The sequence below is a fragment of the Antedon bifida genome, chromosome 1 (genome assembly GCF_963402885.1).
Source record: "Antedon bifida chromosome 1, ecAntBifi1.1, whole genome shotgun sequence".
Lineage (NCBI taxonomy): Eukaryota > Metazoa > Echinodermata > Crinoidea > Comatulida > Antedonidae > Antedon > Antedon bifida.
In genome coordinates, this window is record NC_136226.1 from 26,463,141 (window position 1) to 26,481,192 (window position 18,052).

At 35.9% G+C, this 18,052-nt stretch overlaps 1 protein-coding gene across 5 annotated transcripts in view; it reads right to left on the reverse strand.

Annotated features, from left to right (window-relative positions):
- Positions 1 to 18,052, reverse strand: part of LOC144847922 (kielin/chordin-like protein) — a 57,624-nt gene that overhangs the window by 12,210 nt on the left and 27,362 nt on the right. For 4 of the 5 annotated variants that reach the window (XR_013613812.1, XM_078704525.1, XM_078704545.1 and 1 more), the window contains 31 exons: positions 17,796 to 17,984; positions 16,996 to 17,172; positions 16,513 to 16,689; positions 15,876 to 16,046; positions 15,141 to 15,397; positions 14,498 to 14,674; positions 13,946 to 14,116; positions 12,696 to 12,783; positions 11,944 to 12,123; positions 11,269 to 11,351; positions 10,986 to 11,088; positions 8,743 to 8,913; positions 8,515 to 8,597; positions 7,998 to 8,094; positions 7,493 to 7,669; positions 7,229 to 7,317; positions 6,754 to 6,930; positions 6,174 to 6,264; positions 5,547 to 5,629; positions 4,989 to 5,094; positions 4,695 to 4,832; positions 4,335 to 4,417; positions 3,853 to 3,946; positions 3,582 to 3,667; positions 3,264 to 3,354; positions 3,062 to 3,144; positions 2,745 to 2,838; positions 2,240 to 2,322; positions 1,437 to 1,601; positions 821 to 914; positions 192 to 274 (listed from right to left, as the gene is read on the reverse strand). Coding sequence is in view for 4 of the 5 variants with exons in the window: in XM_078704525.1 (XP_078560651.1) it covers positions 192 to 274; positions 821 to 914; positions 1,437 to 1,601; positions 2,240 to 2,322; positions 2,745 to 2,838; positions 3,062 to 3,144; positions 3,264 to 3,354; positions 3,582 to 3,667; positions 3,853 to 3,946; positions 4,335 to 4,417; positions 4,695 to 4,832; positions 4,989 to 5,094; positions 5,547 to 5,629; positions 6,174 to 6,264; positions 6,754 to 6,930; positions 7,229 to 7,317; positions 7,493 to 7,669; positions 7,998 to 8,094; positions 8,515 to 8,597; positions 8,743 to 8,913; positions 10,986 to 11,088; positions 11,269 to 11,351; positions 11,944 to 12,123; positions 12,696 to 12,783; positions 13,946 to 14,116; positions 14,498 to 14,674; positions 15,141 to 15,397; positions 15,876 to 16,046; positions 16,513 to 16,689; positions 16,996 to 17,172; positions 17,796 to 17,984 (3,941 nt within the window). In the remaining variant the exon portion in view is untranslated. The remainder of the gene's footprint in view (positions 1 to 191; positions 275 to 820; positions 915 to 1,436; positions 1,602 to 2,239; positions 2,323 to 2,744; positions 2,839 to 3,061; positions 3,145 to 3,263; positions 3,355 to 3,581; positions 3,668 to 3,852; positions 3,947 to 4,334; positions 4,418 to 4,694; positions 4,833 to 4,988; positions 5,095 to 5,546; positions 5,630 to 6,173; positions 6,265 to 6,753; positions 6,931 to 7,228; positions 7,318 to 7,492; positions 7,670 to 7,997; positions 8,095 to 8,514; positions 8,598 to 8,742; positions 8,914 to 10,985; positions 11,089 to 11,268; positions 11,352 to 11,943; positions 12,124 to 12,695; positions 12,784 to 13,945; positions 14,117 to 14,497; positions 14,675 to 15,140; positions 15,398 to 15,875; positions 16,047 to 16,512; positions 16,690 to 16,995; positions 17,173 to 17,795; positions 17,985 to 18,052) is intronic. The other variant, XM_078704536.1, reaches the window with a different exon arrangement.

Here is an 18,052-nt window from a genome sequence, read left to right on the forward strand (position 1 = left end):
TCTGAAAAGAACTGTTGAGTTTCTCGACATTTCGATCAATATACTTTGATCAAAGTGTATTGAACGAAACGTTCTTTTCAGAACTAATATACGTGGTGTACCGCAAACTTTATATCAACATTTGATTTCACCATGCAAACCTTCAAACAATATTCAAGTATTAATGGTTTACATAATGATCTAATACTCACATGACAGTTACATGATAGACAGGGGTTAGAAGTAGATTGCCAAGATTTACCACTTGCATACTCAATGTTGTCGTAGACACACCCTAAAAAATAGCAAATAAATTAAGTTTTATTATCAGTAGCCCTGACAAAGTACTAGCTTCTTAAAAGCTTGCTATCTCTCTCTAATACTATATATTGAATTACACCACAGCACCGTTGTTTGTTTTCCCAGACATTTCAATCTAAAATTGGTGTACAATTTAATTTCCCATATGAAAAGTATTCACGTACAGTACATCTAATGAACTGGCATTTTTACATCTAATTTTTACACATACAATACATACTGGGGCATAATGAATAAAATATGTATATATTGTATAGAGTTCAAATAAGACATACCAAGTTTCATTGCAAAACATTCATCAGTTTAGGAGCATAAAGCTCTGTCTACACTATTAAACTAATTTGACAAAAAAGTGTGCCCAAATATGGTAGCGATATGCCATCATCGTGTCCATATTATGGGAACATTACATTTTTTGTTATCACATAAAGTTTGCTAGTGTAGATAGAGCTTTATAGTCATAATTTACAGTAGACTGTAGTGTATTTTCTGTACAGAATAAAAATTATTAAAAACTTACCTCTACATTTCTCGCAGCATTCTCCCCAAACATGGATTCTGTCTAAACAAGTGAGTGGTGCACACGTTTGTTCAATACACTGTACATTACCAGCCTATAAAAAAAATTACATGGTCAAATATTAAAAAATTATACAAAGAAAACCTCTAAAGCATCATTGTCGTGTACAGCATCATTGTCTACAGCATTGTTATTCACAACATTGTCATTTTTCATAGCCTCATCTATAATGTCGTCATCATCTTCACAATTTTCAGTGACATTGGTACCTCCTTTATATCTTTTTCATTTTCACCATTATAACATTAATTCCATTTAGATCATCCCCACAAATATCTTTTGCAAACATCAAACTACTAGAACTCTACCCTTCACCATTGTAAACACTTTCCCCAATAGTTACATAATTTTTATTAGAATGTAAAGCTCTGTCTATACTATCAAACTTTATGTGATAACAAAATGTGATGTGGCCATATATGGACATGATGATGTCATACCACTACCATATTTGGGCATATCATTACCATATCTAGGCACATCATACTTTTTTTGTCAAACTAGTTTGATAGTGTAAAGAGAGCTTTACCAATCATGAACACACAAACGAACTTACTGTACAGATGCAGTCCCTACAGTCATCTGGCCTAAAGTTTTCACCATTGTTGTAGATAGTCTCTTCAAACAGACAACTCTCACATAGAGGGCAGCATGCACCAGGTACCGGGTGACTGCAGTCTGCTTCTTGGCATTCAAGTTTTCCACATGATACTGTTGTTCCCTAAGAAAGACAATTGCTTATATTATTTATTTATACTGGGCAACCTCTTCAGTCAAAGACTGGTCTCCCAGAGGGCCCAGTTATGATCAGTGGCTGTGATGTACTATTACACCGGGGCAACACCCTACTCATCTCGAAAGATGTACTAGGTTCTTTAAAGTGCACATGAGCTAGATATGTACACTTTTATATTCCTTATCCGAGAAGACTCATTCTACTTCTAAAATAATACTACTTTCAAAATTTGTAAGAGAACTAGTTACAATTAGGTTTATTCTTCGGTTACATACTTTAGTTAGCAGACCTCCAACACCCCCAAGTTAAACATTTTGGGAGGTATACATATTTTAACAGAGGGAAAGATATAAAACAATGGTAACAGGAATCTAACAATATATTTAGTACTTAACAGTAGGGTTCAATACAGGGAAAATCTGAAGGGATGCAACATCTGTGTTAGTTATGTCAAGGAAGATGATAAAATAGAAGACAACACACAATGTCAGCGCAAGTGAGTTGACCAATCACAAGCAGCAGTTCATATGATCAATCAAATCATCCAAGTGGGGAACCAGGCTTAAGTTCTTAGGATGTCCAGAAAATCCACACTGAATGGTGACTCATACAAAAATACTTACAATGCATTCACACTGTGTGCAAGAATCACTTTCAACCAGCCAAGATGCTCCATCCAAATATTCATAGCCACGGAACAAGCATACTGGGAAAGTAAACAGAATTATTTATGTGTTAATGTTCAGCTATAGAGTTTATGTTACTCTGCACCTTACAGCTAATTAATAGTGGCACACAGTTGGATGCAGTGTGACTGCAAAACAACTTCTACGATACAAGAATTTACCAATGGCTAGTCAGAATCATATCTGCATTTTTCAAAGAATCAGTAACCATTGGACTAACTACTACAGAATAATATTACTTGGGCTAGCTTATCTTTCTAAGCCTAGTGAGGCTTTTGTTAAGCTGCCATGGATACATGATGAGTGTGTAGGTATACTGCACATCATCGTAGTCCACACATGAAAACTGAGACACCTATTGCTGAAGTACGCAAAGAGCAACTTTGACTGGTCAATTGGTCGATAAGGAACGGTACCAAATGTAACCGAATACACTACATACCTGGACAAATCTGACAGCATTGGTTAGGCATATTGATTGGGTTTGGACATGGCAGCAGTGGACATTGAACCTGATCACAGATCACATTACCTGTCTAATATAGGGGAAAAAAGTAGATCATGATTGGATATCCCTATTATATACACAAATATTTTGAAAATCTATACAAATAAGGGAAAGAGTTTGTACCTTTGTCTGGTGTAAACATTCTTGCTACTGCACACATCCATAAGGTGTATCAAAATGGAATTGTGCTCAGAAGCTTTTAAACTACTCTTGAAAGCGAGTATTTATATTTTTCAGCTTATAAAACTTACCTGGCATATACATTCTTGGCAGTTGTTATTCTGAGGTACAAACACTGCATTATTTCTATAGAAAATTCCATTGTAGTTACAGTCTAAATAAAAATGTAGAAAAAATTCATATTACAGAGTTTTATATATAAAATAGGTAGAAATAGAACAGATAACATAAACAACCACTAAGAGACATTTAAATAGTTATTATTTTATTTACCTAGACAGTTAGGGCAACATTGGCCTGGCTGTAGTTGAGGATGAGTACAGTATTGTTGACATTGAATAGTTTCACAGAAAACTTGACCATTCTATAAAAAGAAAAGAAAATTTTTTTCATTAAAATCAGATAATTATCCGTAAATGTAATATTGAAGGACAAATTGTTGCGTTGTTGGAATTGTGCTCTGATAATAATAATTAATCATGTGCACTTGAATTTTATTATCTGATTAGTTAAAAAAATTAACCGATAATTTGATGATGATGATAATATTATGTTGTCATTGGTATTAATGAAATTTTAGTATTAACTTACTCTACAAGTGCAAGAGGCACATGGATCTGATGCTGGAATGTAGTTGTCACCATCATCCACAACTAAATCATCTATTACACAAGTTCCTGACAGAAATAAACAATTATATAATGTGAATGCATTTTTGGAAAGATATGGTTATTATAATTCTACTATTAATGAAGTATTATGACCATTGTGATAAAGTTCATTCATTCCTTGCTTATCCAGTTAAGTATTCAAAACCTACAAATACAAAATTGAAACTGTTTTAAATAGTAGTATTACTCACCAATACAAACTGGACAACACTGGCCAGCAGGAACGATTGGATTTCTACATTTAGGCACATCGCACACTGGGTCAGAGCAGGTCACAATACCATTCTAAAGAAATTCAATAAAAAGAACATAACTTAAGTTATTTAATTAAAGTTTTGCATAGTAAACACACGATGTCGTTAATCCAGCAATAGACATACTATAAGGGTCAATGAAATAATCAAGATACAGCAAAACCCCTCCTTTGGGATACCCCTATTATGGGGACATACCTATTAAGGGGACAGCCCTATTAAGGGGACAGCCCTATTCAGGAAACACCTCTATTACGAGGACACTGTGTTGGGTCCCAAAGGTGTCCTATTAATAGAGGTTGTACTGAAAACAATTTGACATGCATATAAAGGCAGATGAAAATGGTACAGCTTTCAAAAGTAAACATCACATGTGTATATCCCATTTCTATTTTTCACTCAACAACATGATTACTTACAACGCATAGACAGCTTCTGCAGCCATCAGCTGGATCAGGGAATTCATCTCCATTTGCCCATGGTTTACCATTATATGTACACCCTAATGTATAATTAAAACAAAATATTTTTAATCTATGTTTTTTATATACAGTAGAATCTCTCTTTTGGGACACCAGAATTGATAAAACACCACTATTAAGGGGACACTTCCCTGTGAAACAAACGATGAATAATATATGTATTAATACTGCAGCCAACCACAGGGAATACCATCTACTGTATAATGTTTTGATATGCATTTTGATCTAAAGTTTTAATGATAATTCTTATAATGATATTATGCAATTCAGATGTAGATTGACACCTGTTTTTCTTACCATCACACTCCATACAACACCTTCCCAGTCCTGGATGTGGACATTGTGGTGTTGGACATTCCCTCCGGCTGCATGACCACTGTCCATTTATACAATCGCATTCCTCACATGGATTGAGTTCTTGTCTATCAATACAACCTTTAAAATTAAATTAAAAAGTTAGTTTATAGTGAGGGAAGTTATTCAATCCTTTTTTGAACTCTGTATTATATTATATGAAGAAGCAATCGGAAAACTAAAACAATTAAAATTACACTGCAATTGATTAAATTTAGAAATATCTTTATTTCCTACCCATTTTTCTGCAGGATGGACAGCACTCTCCAGGCAGCATGATAGGGTCCAGACACATGGAGGATAGGGTGGGGCACTGTCTATTGGTGCATCGTATATAACCAGCCTAAATCAATCAATGTATAACAAAAATTATAATCAATACAGTACTATAAAGTTATAAATAAAGTGAAAATGTCACCAGTATACAATGTAAGTGATAATAATTAAGAGCTCACTTATCTCAGGGTCAATGGCCATATTCACCGATTACACATAAGTGAGATATTTCTCAATTTTGTGTGAAAGGTGCATGCCTAGCCATTATCTAGGCCTAAAGGTTAGCATTGTAGCATGGCAGCCGTTATCATGTTACCAATCCTAAGAACACAGGTTCAATACCTGACTAACACAACAGTGCTAGAAACACAAGCTTTGTAGTGAGACATACTTTATAAGAATAGGCAAAGGCATCTGCTGTTGGGTTGCATTAAATTGATAAAGTATAATGTTTAACCTCTAATAAAGCTATTATAATGAATATCATGTAAATGCTATTATAATTGAAAAGACACTCACAAGGCACAGGCAATCTTGGCATCTGTCATTGGGATTTTCAAATATTTGTCCAGTTCTAGCAAATACTTCATCCATCATGCAATCTACATCAACAAATAGAATAATAGATTTAAACAACAAAATAGCTTCAATTTAGCTAGGCAGTTAAAAGCTAATTGTTAAAAATTGCACTACTACTACCTCATACGGAACACAAGTTTAGAAGGCATGGATTTTACTGGTGATTTAGTTGTTTTGCTAAAACATTCTAGAACAACAACCCCCGAACAAATACCCACAAAATTGTACTACTTCAGACAACTATCTCTAGGCAACTACCAGAATAACTGTTCGTTAGACAACTATCTTTGGACAACTACATCTTGGGTAAGTACTTCCTATGGTAACAATTCCTTACACATACCCAGGTCAACTTGAAAACTACCCCAGGGGACAATTCACCACAAAACAACTACCAACCACACTCTCTCTATGCCCCCATCCTACCTTCTAACCCAGAAACCTTAAAGACATAGTACTCATCCCTCCTTATGTGAGCCACAAAGGGATACCATAGGAAGTACAATTTGGGGAATAATTGAGGAGGAGGTAGCTGTCCAGATACTACTTTATATCTTTAATACTAACCACTGCACTCCCTGCATCCACATCTATCAGTGGCTGGATGGGTACACATGGCTGGTAAACACTGCTTGGTGGCACATTTCACATTTCCATTCTAAAATGAAGAATAACAAGACAGAGTGTACATGCCTTATAATAATAACTGGGTTGGGCTTATGGGTTATCAGACCTGTCAACTATCCCTAAAGTTTCTGAAACCTTCCCCATTTGTAAAACTGTCTAAGCTATCAAAGTCTTTAGCCTGATGTGGAATTACAAGAGATCTCTGAGCAGACAGTAGTAAAAAAATTAAGAGCAAAAAAAAGCTAAAATGTTGTTGGAAAAATATGTAACATATCAGAAATGATCTGTCACAACAAAATCTCCTTCATTTTTTTAAGTTGGTTTTATTCTCTACTTGACAATGTGGTATAACTGCAGTTTAAAATAAAGCAATAGGGAACTATCGATTTGGAACCTAGCAACTAGTCATGTTAATTCACTGTTTACATCTTGGGACTTTGTGATTCCCAGATTCTAGGTTCTACAAAACAAAAACTCTCTAATCTTTACAATGAATAGACCAATACAACCAATTACTTACCAAGCATCTACATTGACGGCATGTGTCCAAAGTGTCATTAAAGGTTGCACCGTTTCTGTATTCCCGGCCTTCATATGAGCAGTCACTGCAGACAGGGCAGCACTCGCCTGGTTGTTCAACCGCGTGGAAACACTGCACAGGTGGACAGGTTTTTCTTTCACATGTCACAAAACCTCTCTGAAATAATATATAATATTTTAACAAATAAACCCATCAGATCTCATCAGCAGCAGAGAAGTTGTTTTAAACTTAGTTTAATAATACTTTGGATCTGATGTCATCGTCTTTCCTGACAGGATTGATACATGGACCAAGCAGATGTATAGACAATTATAACTTCTAGTCTATATCTTTTAGAAGTAATGATGAGATGACCAGATCATGGATCTCATCATGCCTAAATCCTTTAAAAGAGAAAATCAGATGACAAGATCATTGAATACACAAATTTAAATAATGAATTACTTGAACCTACAGAGCAAGTGCAGATCTGACATGGGTCGCTGTTGTCACTACTGAATGAAGTACCAGTCACATAGTTATTTCCAGCATAAGTACAACCCTCTGAAACATGAGAAAACAATAACCATGATCACCAAGTGTCTATTAAAACATTTTCAGTAAGAAATTATTATAATTATATTTTAATAACCTTCATAAACAAATGTTATGCTATTTACTTCAGACTACAAAATAGATAAAGCCTAAATAACATTTAGTACACAACATTCCAATGTACCTTCACAAGTCAGGCAACACTCTCCTCGTAAAGGGTATGGGCAGTTTGTTACAGGACATGGCTCAATATTAATGGTCATTAAACCATTATCGCAAGAACAGAGTTCACAAGGATTATTTGGATGCGGAATGACCTCTCCTGAAGGAAACTGTACCCCAAGTACAACACATGGATAATCTGCAAAATCAAAGTTAAACATAATATTTATACAGTATTTTTCATATCAATACAGAGTTTCGCTTTTGTGACAACTTAGGAACTAGTTACGTTATGTTAATTCATTGTGCGCATTTGTCGACACAGTTTTGGCAGAGTCTACTTCCATGTGGCAACTAACAACACAATATGCGCATGTTTGGTCATTTTGTAAATCAAAAGCTCTCTAATGTGCCTTCATGATGATCAAATGTAGTGTAATTTTACAGCATTTTTTTATTTAGCTAAAAATCGTCTTAATATTTGCACAAATTATAATACACACAATGATTGACACATTGATACCTACCATCAATACAGGTGTCACAACAGTCACCTGGTAGCTTCTGTTGGTTTCGGCATGTCAGTGTAGGACAACGTGTTGGCTCACACTCAATATTACCCCTCTAATGAAAATTAAAAAAATAAATAAATTATGAAAAAAATAATGAATTGGATCCAAATCCTATCAACAATTAAAGTCTAAAAAGAGTCTACGTTTGTGTACCCTACGCAGTGCATTCGCAAGAATGAGGTTGTATGTAATTCTTGAAGTAGAAATATGCCAAATTGTTACCGTATACAATTGACAGCAATTGTGGTGGGAAGGTTTTAAACTACATTAGAAAAATACCCGGGTGGTGGGATTGTGGGTGTTGCGGAGGTGGGTAATGGAGTATAAAAATGACTGGAATTGCACTGGGAAAGTTTTAATCTACATTCAAATCACTTGATTTAGCTCTGGTGGGTATCTTTTCTAATTCTTGATATTAAAACTGATCCCAGTGAACTCTAACTAAGAACAAAAAAACAAAAGCTTATCTTACACTGCAAATGCACATTGTGCATTTGTTGCTAGGATCTTCAATGACCTGTCCATCTCTCAGATCAACATTTTTATAGGTGCAACCTAAAATATAGAAATAGATTTTTTAGATACAGTAGAACCTTATTAAAAGGACACATTTGAGACAAAAATAGGTTTTGATGGTAGAAAACCAAAATTACATTATAAGTATAATTCCCTTCCCATAAAAAAAAAACATTGGACTCACCATCACAAGTTGAACAACATCCTCCTGTGAGTGGATAATCACAGTTTGAAGGTGGACATGGTAAAGCTTGGCATTCAACATATCCGACCAAGCACAGACATGTGTTACAGTTATTTCGTGGGTTTGGGAAGCTTTCACCATTACGATATACTCTACCACCATACGTACAATCTTCAAAAACAAATATCAACATAGTTTATTGCAGTAATGAAACCCATTTGAGTCTTCCTTTTGGTGACTACAGTTTGGTTCCTACTAGGACGCAACACAAGGATGTAAACGCAAAGCAAGTAATTTAACAAATCATGAGTAATGGATTATCTGAACTGTCACTTTGTACTATTGGGAACCAAGCTTTAACATATTTAGCATTTTTATTATGATTCTAATAACCTGTAGCTTTAACTTTAACAATAGAAGGACAGATCAGAGGAGGCAGAAGTAGAACACAGTTAAAAGACAGGGAAACATTAGTAGAGGCAGAAGTAGAACACAGTTGAAAGACAAGAAGACAGAAATAGAGGTAGAAGTAGAACACAGTTGAAAGACAAGGAGACAGTAGTAGAGGCAGAAGTAGAACACAGTTGAAGACAAGGACACATTAGTAGAGGCAGAAGTAGAACACAGTTGAAGACAAGGAGACAGTAGTAGAGGCAGAAGTAGAACAGAGTTGAAACTGAAAGACAAGGACACATTCATAGAGGTAGAAGTAGAACACAGTTGAAAGACAAGGAGACAGTAGTAGAGGCAGAAGTAGAACACAGTTGAAGACAAGAAGATAGTAGTAGAGGCAGAAGTAGAACGCAGTTGAAGACAAGGACACATTAGTAGAGGCAGAAGTAGAACACAGTTGAAGACAAGGAGACAGTAGTAGAGGCAGAAGTAGAACACAGTTGAAAGACAAGGACACATTAGTAGAGGCAGAAGTATTTAGCATTTTTATTATGATTCTAATAACCTGTAGCTTTAACTTTAACAATAGAAGGACAGATCAGAGGAGGCAGAAGTAGAACACAGTTAAAAGACAGGGAAACATTAGTAGAGGCAGAAGTAGAACACAGTTAAAAGACAAGGAAATATTAGTAGAGGCATAAGTAGAACACAGTTGAAAGACAAGGACACATTAGTAGAGCCAGAAGTAGAACACAGTTGAAAGACAAGAAGACAGAAATAGAGGTAGAAGTAGAACACAGTTGAAAGACAAGGAGACAGTAGTAGAGGCAGAAGTAGAACACAGTTGAAGACAAGGACACATTAGTAGAGGCAGAAGTAGAACACAGTTGAAGACAAGGAGACAGTAGTAGAGGCAGAAGTAGAACAGAGTTGAAAGACAAGGACACATTCATAGAGGTAGAAGTAGAACACAGTTGAAAGACAAGGAGACAGTAGTAGAGGCAGAAGTAGAACACAGTTGAAGACAAGAAGATAGTAGTAGAGGCAGAAGTAAAACGCAGTTGAAGACAAGGACACATTAGTAGAGGCAGAAGTAGAACACAGTTGAAGACAAGGAGACAGTAGTAGAGGCAGAAGTAGAACACAGTTGAAAGACAAGGACACATTAGTAGAGGCAGAAGTAGAACACAGTTGAAGACAAGAAGATAGTAGTATAGACAGAAGTAGAACACAGTTGAAGACAAGAAGATAGTAGTATAGACAGAAGTAGAACACAGTTGAAGACAAGGGACACATTAGTAGAGGCAGAAGTAGAACACAGTTGAAGACAAGGAGACAGTAGTAGAGGCAGAAGTAGAACACAGTTGAAAGACAAGGATACATTCGTAGAGGCAGAAGTAGAACACAGTTGAAAGACAAGGACACACTAGTAGAGGCAGAAGTAGAACACAGTGGAAAGACAAGGAGACATTAGTATAGGCAGAAGTAGAACACAGTGGAAAGACAAGGAGACATTAGTAGAGGCAGAAGCAGAACACAGTTGAAAGACAAGGATACATTCGTAGAGGCAGAAGTAGAACACAGTGGAAAGACAAGGAGACATTAGTAGAGGCAGAAGTAGAACACAGTTGAAAGACAAAGAAACAGTAGTAGAGGCAGAAGTAGAATACAGTTGAAAGACAAGGATACATTCGTAGAGGCAGAAGTAGAACACAGTGGAAAGACAAGGACACATTAGTAGAGGCAGAAGTAGAACACAGTTGAAAGACAAGGAGAAAGTAGAAGACAGAAATAGAGGTAGAAGAGAACACATTGGAAAACCAGGGAAGAATCACACTCTATGAACTTACCAATACACCTAGGACAGCATTCACCTTCTGGTATTTTTGGAACTACTGATCCGGAACATGAAACTGGAGAGCAAGGACGATTCTGACATTCTACTTCACCATCCTAACAATAACAAAAATGAAATAGTACTTCAAAATGACTATAATGTAATGCAATAGTCTTGCTAACACTACAGACAGACATAATAACAAATCTACCAGTGTGATTACATAAACTCCTTGTTTGAGGAGGTAAATATTCTTGAGATTAGACATTCAAGGGAAAACAAAAGGCTTTACTTACCAGACAAACACACTGTCTACATTGATCAAACGGATCTTCAAAAGAACGTCTATTCTCAATCTCAATACCATGGTAACTACATCCTAAAAAAATACAGTTTGCAATAGAAAATTACCCAATAAGAGATATTTTTTCTTTTTTTACCATCTCAATGCCAACTAGTTTGTTGTGTAGGAGGCACTCAAGTACTGGTTGATCAGGGATCAACTAGAATGGACCCTAGTTAACAAAGAGGATGTATCCCTTTCTATACTTAATTACTTTACTTGGGTTTTTAGCATCACTTTTTTTTGGTCCTTTTTTGTAATTAATTAGTTAATTAATTAAGTCTTACCCAATCCAAGATATCATTATTATTACAAACATTTACAATTTAATTACAGTATATGAATATAAAAAACATTCTTTTGAGGGTGGGGAGCTTTGGTTCTCATAATGTTTGACTCTGTCTATATCAATTCCTGTATTAACAAGGCAATGATTCATGACAGGACCTGAAATGGACCAGAACAATGGGATAACCCCATTCTTTCAGAAAGATCTTTTTCTGTCGCTAAGGATTGCCATATGATATTATGGATGTACTTTGCGCTTACCCTGTATTAACTGCTTGGCTAATTCAAATGACAAAAGAGTTATTTGTTTAATCGACAGCATTTGGTTGATGCTACTTACCGTCACAGACATAGCAACATTCTTCCATGACAGGGAATCGGCATGTTGCCTCTGCACATGGTTTCTGAGCACAATCAGACACCTGGCCATTGATGCAAAGACACATTTCACAATCATCAAATGGGTTTTGAAACCTTTCTCCACTTGGGAATGTCTGACCACCATAATCACACTGTATATCTATTAAAACAATAATGTAACAGTAGTTATGTTCAGATGGCTTTACAATGTCTAAGTTTTCATCAAACATGAAATATCAGATATCATCAGAAGAACACATGCGCATTATTTCTGATGAACGTCGACACAATGCTTAATACAAAGTGCATTTTACCTGTGTTTACACAATGCTAGTTTGCTAGCGTGCATATTACATTCCTTGTGTCAAAATTTTCTGTCTTTGTAAAGCGCATTGAGGCTTTCAGCATAATGCGCTATATCAAGTACCAGTTATTATTATTATTATTATTGTGTACGCAAAAGTAGTATATTTACAGGGTAAACTGGCTCTAGCAAAGGTTGAAGTGACTTAATACAAAAAGTGTCTTTTACTTCAGAGCTTATTTCAGACTGAACGTTCCTAATTTCTTTAATTCACCTATTATAGTAAGGAGAACAACTAACGAAAGGTTCAGCCAGTTATGGTTTCAAATTACTTTACTGTAATTGATTGGGTTTGATTTAGTTTTTTGGTTATTTGTTTTGTATATTATTATTGTGAAACACACTGTACATTAAATGACTTATTTTACCTGGACAAACTTCACAGCATTCACCTTCTATTCTAATTGGTCTTCTGCATGTCAATGGTGGACACTGCTTCCTCTCAACTGAACCACTCTTTGGGAGGGAAAAAAGAAACATAAAATGTTGCAGTTTTCAATTAATAATGAATGTTACATGATTTGAAAGAACTTAAATCTTAAAAAGATGTAGTTTAAATATTCCTATCGAATGAATACAAAGCTTTCATTGTTTTTCTATGCAACACCATTTTTGATAGGCATAGAGGTTTCTAGGCTAGACATAAAATAACCAAGTAGGCTGAATGATACACAACTTGGACATGGTAATGTCATATCATTACCATATTTGGTCACATCACAAATTTTTTTCAACCTAGTTTGATAGTGTAGATTAAAGCCCCCTTCCCTACGTTTTTTAGATCTAATTTAAGATCACAAACTATATTTAATGTAAAAATAATACTATATGGTCCTATTGCGATAACTTTTTTCGTCTTTAAACGGTTAAAAATGTGAAAAATAAGTTGATTCTAATAATTATAGCGGCCCGCTATAAATCCCAAAATGCATTGCGCGCGGATTGATATTTTTGTTTTTCACCTGTAATTCGCCCACTTTTCGATCGATCGTGAGGCCAAAACAAATGGAAGACTCCTAATTTTTCAGCGAAAATACCGGGTTTCCCCAATTTGTATCAACGGAGTCTGGCAAAAATAGAAAGACAATTAATGCAGCAACTATACAACGTCAGGCTAGGTATATAGCTAGCGTACGATGTTCGTACGTTACCGATGTTTACCAGCTAGGCCTACAAAACTAAGCCTAGCTAGGCTAGGCCTAAGACCGTCCGCGAGAGGTCGATCACCGCGAGGTACTTAGGTAGTGCATTGTTTCTCACTTTTTATCATAATTTACCATAAAACGTACATTTAAGACAAGGAATGACATGGTTTAATGTTTTTAAAGTGATATATATGTATTATTTTCCAAAAAACGTCCAAAATTGCAGAGAAGGGGTCTTTAAGCTTAAATCATTGTCATACCACCTTCCTGAAAAATATTATTGCAGGGAATGTTTGAAAATATACCACATCTATTAACCAATCAGATGGCTTGATTTAAAACATGCTGTATATCATACCAAATACCAAAGTATTATAATAAACACCACAAGAAGGTTTCCATGGCCTTTCTCTTTTATTTATAGAGCTTTTATATAAAAAAAATAACATATAGTACCAAACTAAAAGACTTACAACACATCTCCTGCAAACACCTGTAGAATCTGTGAACACCTGACCATTAGTAATTAACTGGTTATCATAAAAGCAATGATCACACATGGAGCAGCAGGAATCCTTCTCTGTATAAGGATGTGAGCATGGTGTAGGTGGGCAGGTCTGTCGTTGGCATTGGGTACTTCCACTCTGGATAATAAACAAATGGTAAATATTAAAATAATTGTGGTCATCTGCTTAAAAAAAGATGTTAATATACAAATAATGAATGTCTATGAGTGCAAATGGTAAGGTTATATGTTCATGAGGTAAAGGCGGGTGAAAAGAACTCATTTCATCATTCACTGAGTGAAATTATTTGCCCTATTAAAGGAATATATAACATTCATTATTCGTTTTATAAGCCTAAACCATTCGAGAAGGCAGCAATCCAATTGGATGCGAAGTAGAACAATTATAGATGGCGTGAAAATACAAGCTGATTTTCGAATGTGCCGTCAACAGCCTAGCCGCGCGTCGCACACTTTGGTTGCTGTAATGTACTATTACAATAAACAAAATGTTGCATACCATACATAAACAAACTTCACAAGGGTCCAGTGGGGATTGAAAGATATCCCCATCCATATACACATTTCCACCATAATTACAGTCTCGACAAGTTTCACAGCACTCTCCATCACGGGTCACTGGATTCTGGCAATTAACAGGTGCACATGTAATTGGTTGACATGTTACGGCCCCATCCTGTAAATAATAATAATTTGCTTGGTAACTTTTACAATGTAATAAGTATATATTTCTTTATCCATGGTTTTACACATAATTGTAACAGTCAACTTCCTATTAAAGCAGTAAAGCACTTATTTGACTGCAGTGCTTGACTGTATTGCTTACATAACTGCATTACTTATTTTACTGCAGCACTTATTTGAATGCATTGCTTATTCAACTGCAGAACTTATTTGAATGCATTGCTTATTCAACTGCAGCACTTATTTGAATGCATTGCTTATTTAACTGCAGCACTTATTTGAATGCATTGCTTATTCGACTGCAGTACTTATTTGAATGCATTGCTTATTCAACTGCAGCACTTATTTGAATGCATTGCTTATTCGACTGCAGTACTTATTTGAATGCATTGCTTATTCGACTGCAGTACTTATTTGAATGCATTTCTTATTTGACTACATTGGCAGTAACTAGTTACCTGGCAAATACACATCCGGCATGGGTCATCTGGATGTGAGAACTGTGCTCCATTATCATAATTTCTTCGTCCATACTCACATGGTCCGCAAACACTACAGCACTGATTAATTACTCTGCCAGGATGTGTACAGGTCAAGTCGGGGCAATCAATCTGGCTGCATTGCCTTTGTCCACTGATACAATAACAGCTTTCACAGTAGTTACTAGTTGAAATCTTCTCACCATTAGCATAATAAGTTCCATCAACCTCACAATCTTAATCAATAATACATATACAAACATGTAACCTAGAGAAACTATGTAACACAGTCAGAGGTATTTTATGACCTTTGACCCTTAATCACTCTATGAATTTTATATAAAATAGGAATACATTATCAGGGTATCAAACGCAGAACCATAAACAGTGGCAGGAAAAAAACACCAAAGGAAAAAAGAAAAGATCAGACAACTTTGGTATTGTGTCATTGGTTGTCGCTTGGACCTAAAATCTGCCAAAACTGTGTCGAGGAAGCTTTTCTATTACAATCCTGCATTCACACAATTAATTATTAACTGGTTCCTTCCTAGGTACTCGCAAAAGCACTTAAGGAATTCAGTTTAGAAGTGGATACAAAACCAGGCATCTGGTGCTTGTCATTTTAGTTTTATCTCTTTAGATTAATAATATTCTAGGTAACCACATAAATTGGTTTGTTTTTACTATTGCCAAAAATAGTAAAATTATACCTACCGTCACATCTGGGGCAGCAAGATCCAGGTAAAAATGTTGGATTCTGACAATCTATGATTGGGCATGTAACATTCTTGCATATTAACTCTCCTTCCATACACATACATGTTTCGCAATTACCCCTTCTCACTGAATCCCCGTTGTTGTAGTTGTTTCCATCAAACGTACATCCTGAAATGTCAAAAGTACTAATAACCACAACCATTGAATACATACCAGATGTACCTTACTACCATATATTTGCATTAATTCATGCTAGGAATACCATTTGATGTAATAGTAATGAGAATACAGCAGGCTTTCTCAGCAGCAACAGTATATCAATTCAATTCTCACTTACGTACAGACAATGAGCCAGTATTCATACTGTGATCGTTTCTGAAATATCCATTAACACAACCCATTTTAAGGAATTAGAAAGGACACCCTCAACAGTATATAGTGTTGTTTTGACAAAATGCTGGTCCTGCCATGAGGAATAGCTTGGCCAAAATTAGTCTAGGCCTAGCTAGTGACAGCTGTATGTGCATATGACGCATATTTCTTGTATTACCAGGTAGTCAGGCTTATACCATCATCTTGCTGGTATAACTTTCAGATACTCTTCTTTATTAATCTAGAGTTTGTAGAATATTACCTCTAAGACAGTCTGCACAACATATTCTATTATCTTGTTGTGGGAAACTGCAATCAGCTGGTCTGCAAACCTGCTTCACACAAGACATTGACCCTTGCTCACAGGTACAGGTTTCACATGGATCATCACGTGGTATTGCCTCTGACTCGCTGTAACTTCTGCCCTCAATTTCACATCCTATATAAATTTAATAAAACCGTTTATTTATTTATTATTAAGGATACAAAAGGCTGAATGAATCCCGACGAGTCGGTTCCTCTTGAGATAGCATCGGGCGTAGTTTTTAGGTCATCGCAAGATCTTTAAACATCTTTAATTTTATCCTGATGAGACAACTCGTCATACGAAGTTGTCTTCATGTTCATAACTTATTGTTTGAAGGTTTGCTGTACACCACATATATTTAGTTCATTTCAAGGAAAAGTGTCACCTTGTGACTAAATCATTAGTAATGGCGACTACCTCTTGTATCAGCTATATTACCTTCATCACATGGACAACACATGCCAGGTCTTTGAACTGGATTTAGACAATTAGTAACCCTGCAACCAATCCTTTGGCAGTTCCCCACCTCACCATCACGGCAATAGCACAATTCACATGGATCTCGTCCCTTAAATGAATCACCATTTCTGTAAGTCCTTCCATTGTATTCGCATCCTAAAAAATGTATGCAATGACTTGTTTAGTTCTACACAAAATCAAAAGGGAGCATTTTCACCAGAACTATTAACTAGAAAGTTGGTCCAGCTGGGAAATATTTTTAAGAATGTTTCTGACACCAATGCTTGTCTTAAATACAGTTACATACCACCACAACCACCACCACTAACTTGCCTTTAGCCTGAGTGTGAACGTTGAAAACCACTGGTTTTCAGAATGTATGCAAGTTGTTTATAAAATTTATACTAAATAAACTAATCAAAATCTGGTCTGTGAAGGTTTCTATAGTATTTTCTTCTCTGGGAGAGTATGGACTTTATGCATCAGGAATGGTAAACAAAGGGGATGATACTTAACAAAGTGTGACAGTTATTTTGAGACACAAGTGATAGCGGTAAGTCCCCATCTAGACATAGTCCACAGACCCTGTACACACAGGGTTGGTGGACATATTTGAGACATTCTGCATTAGGCAGGCTAGGTCTTAGTACGAAACGGAGTATACTCTGTATACTGTGCTTAAACACATGCGGAGATTAATATTTTGTATACATTACTGTATCATTTTATGTACCATCCCCTTTCGTCTACCGTCCTGATGTGTAAAGTAAAAAACAAACCTGTGCATTCTGGGCAACATCCTCCAGGTGGAGTAACTGGATACTGGCACGGAATCGACTGGCATGGGATGCGGCTACATCTAACACCTCCGTTATCGCATCTGCACTGTCTACATGGAACGTCATCTGCGAATACCTCTCCATTGCGATATTGCATTCCGTTATATTCACAACCTAATATTACATCATCTTTGTTCAGAATATATGCAATACACAAGCAAGAACTAAAGGTTAACATTTGCAATCAAAAATGTTGT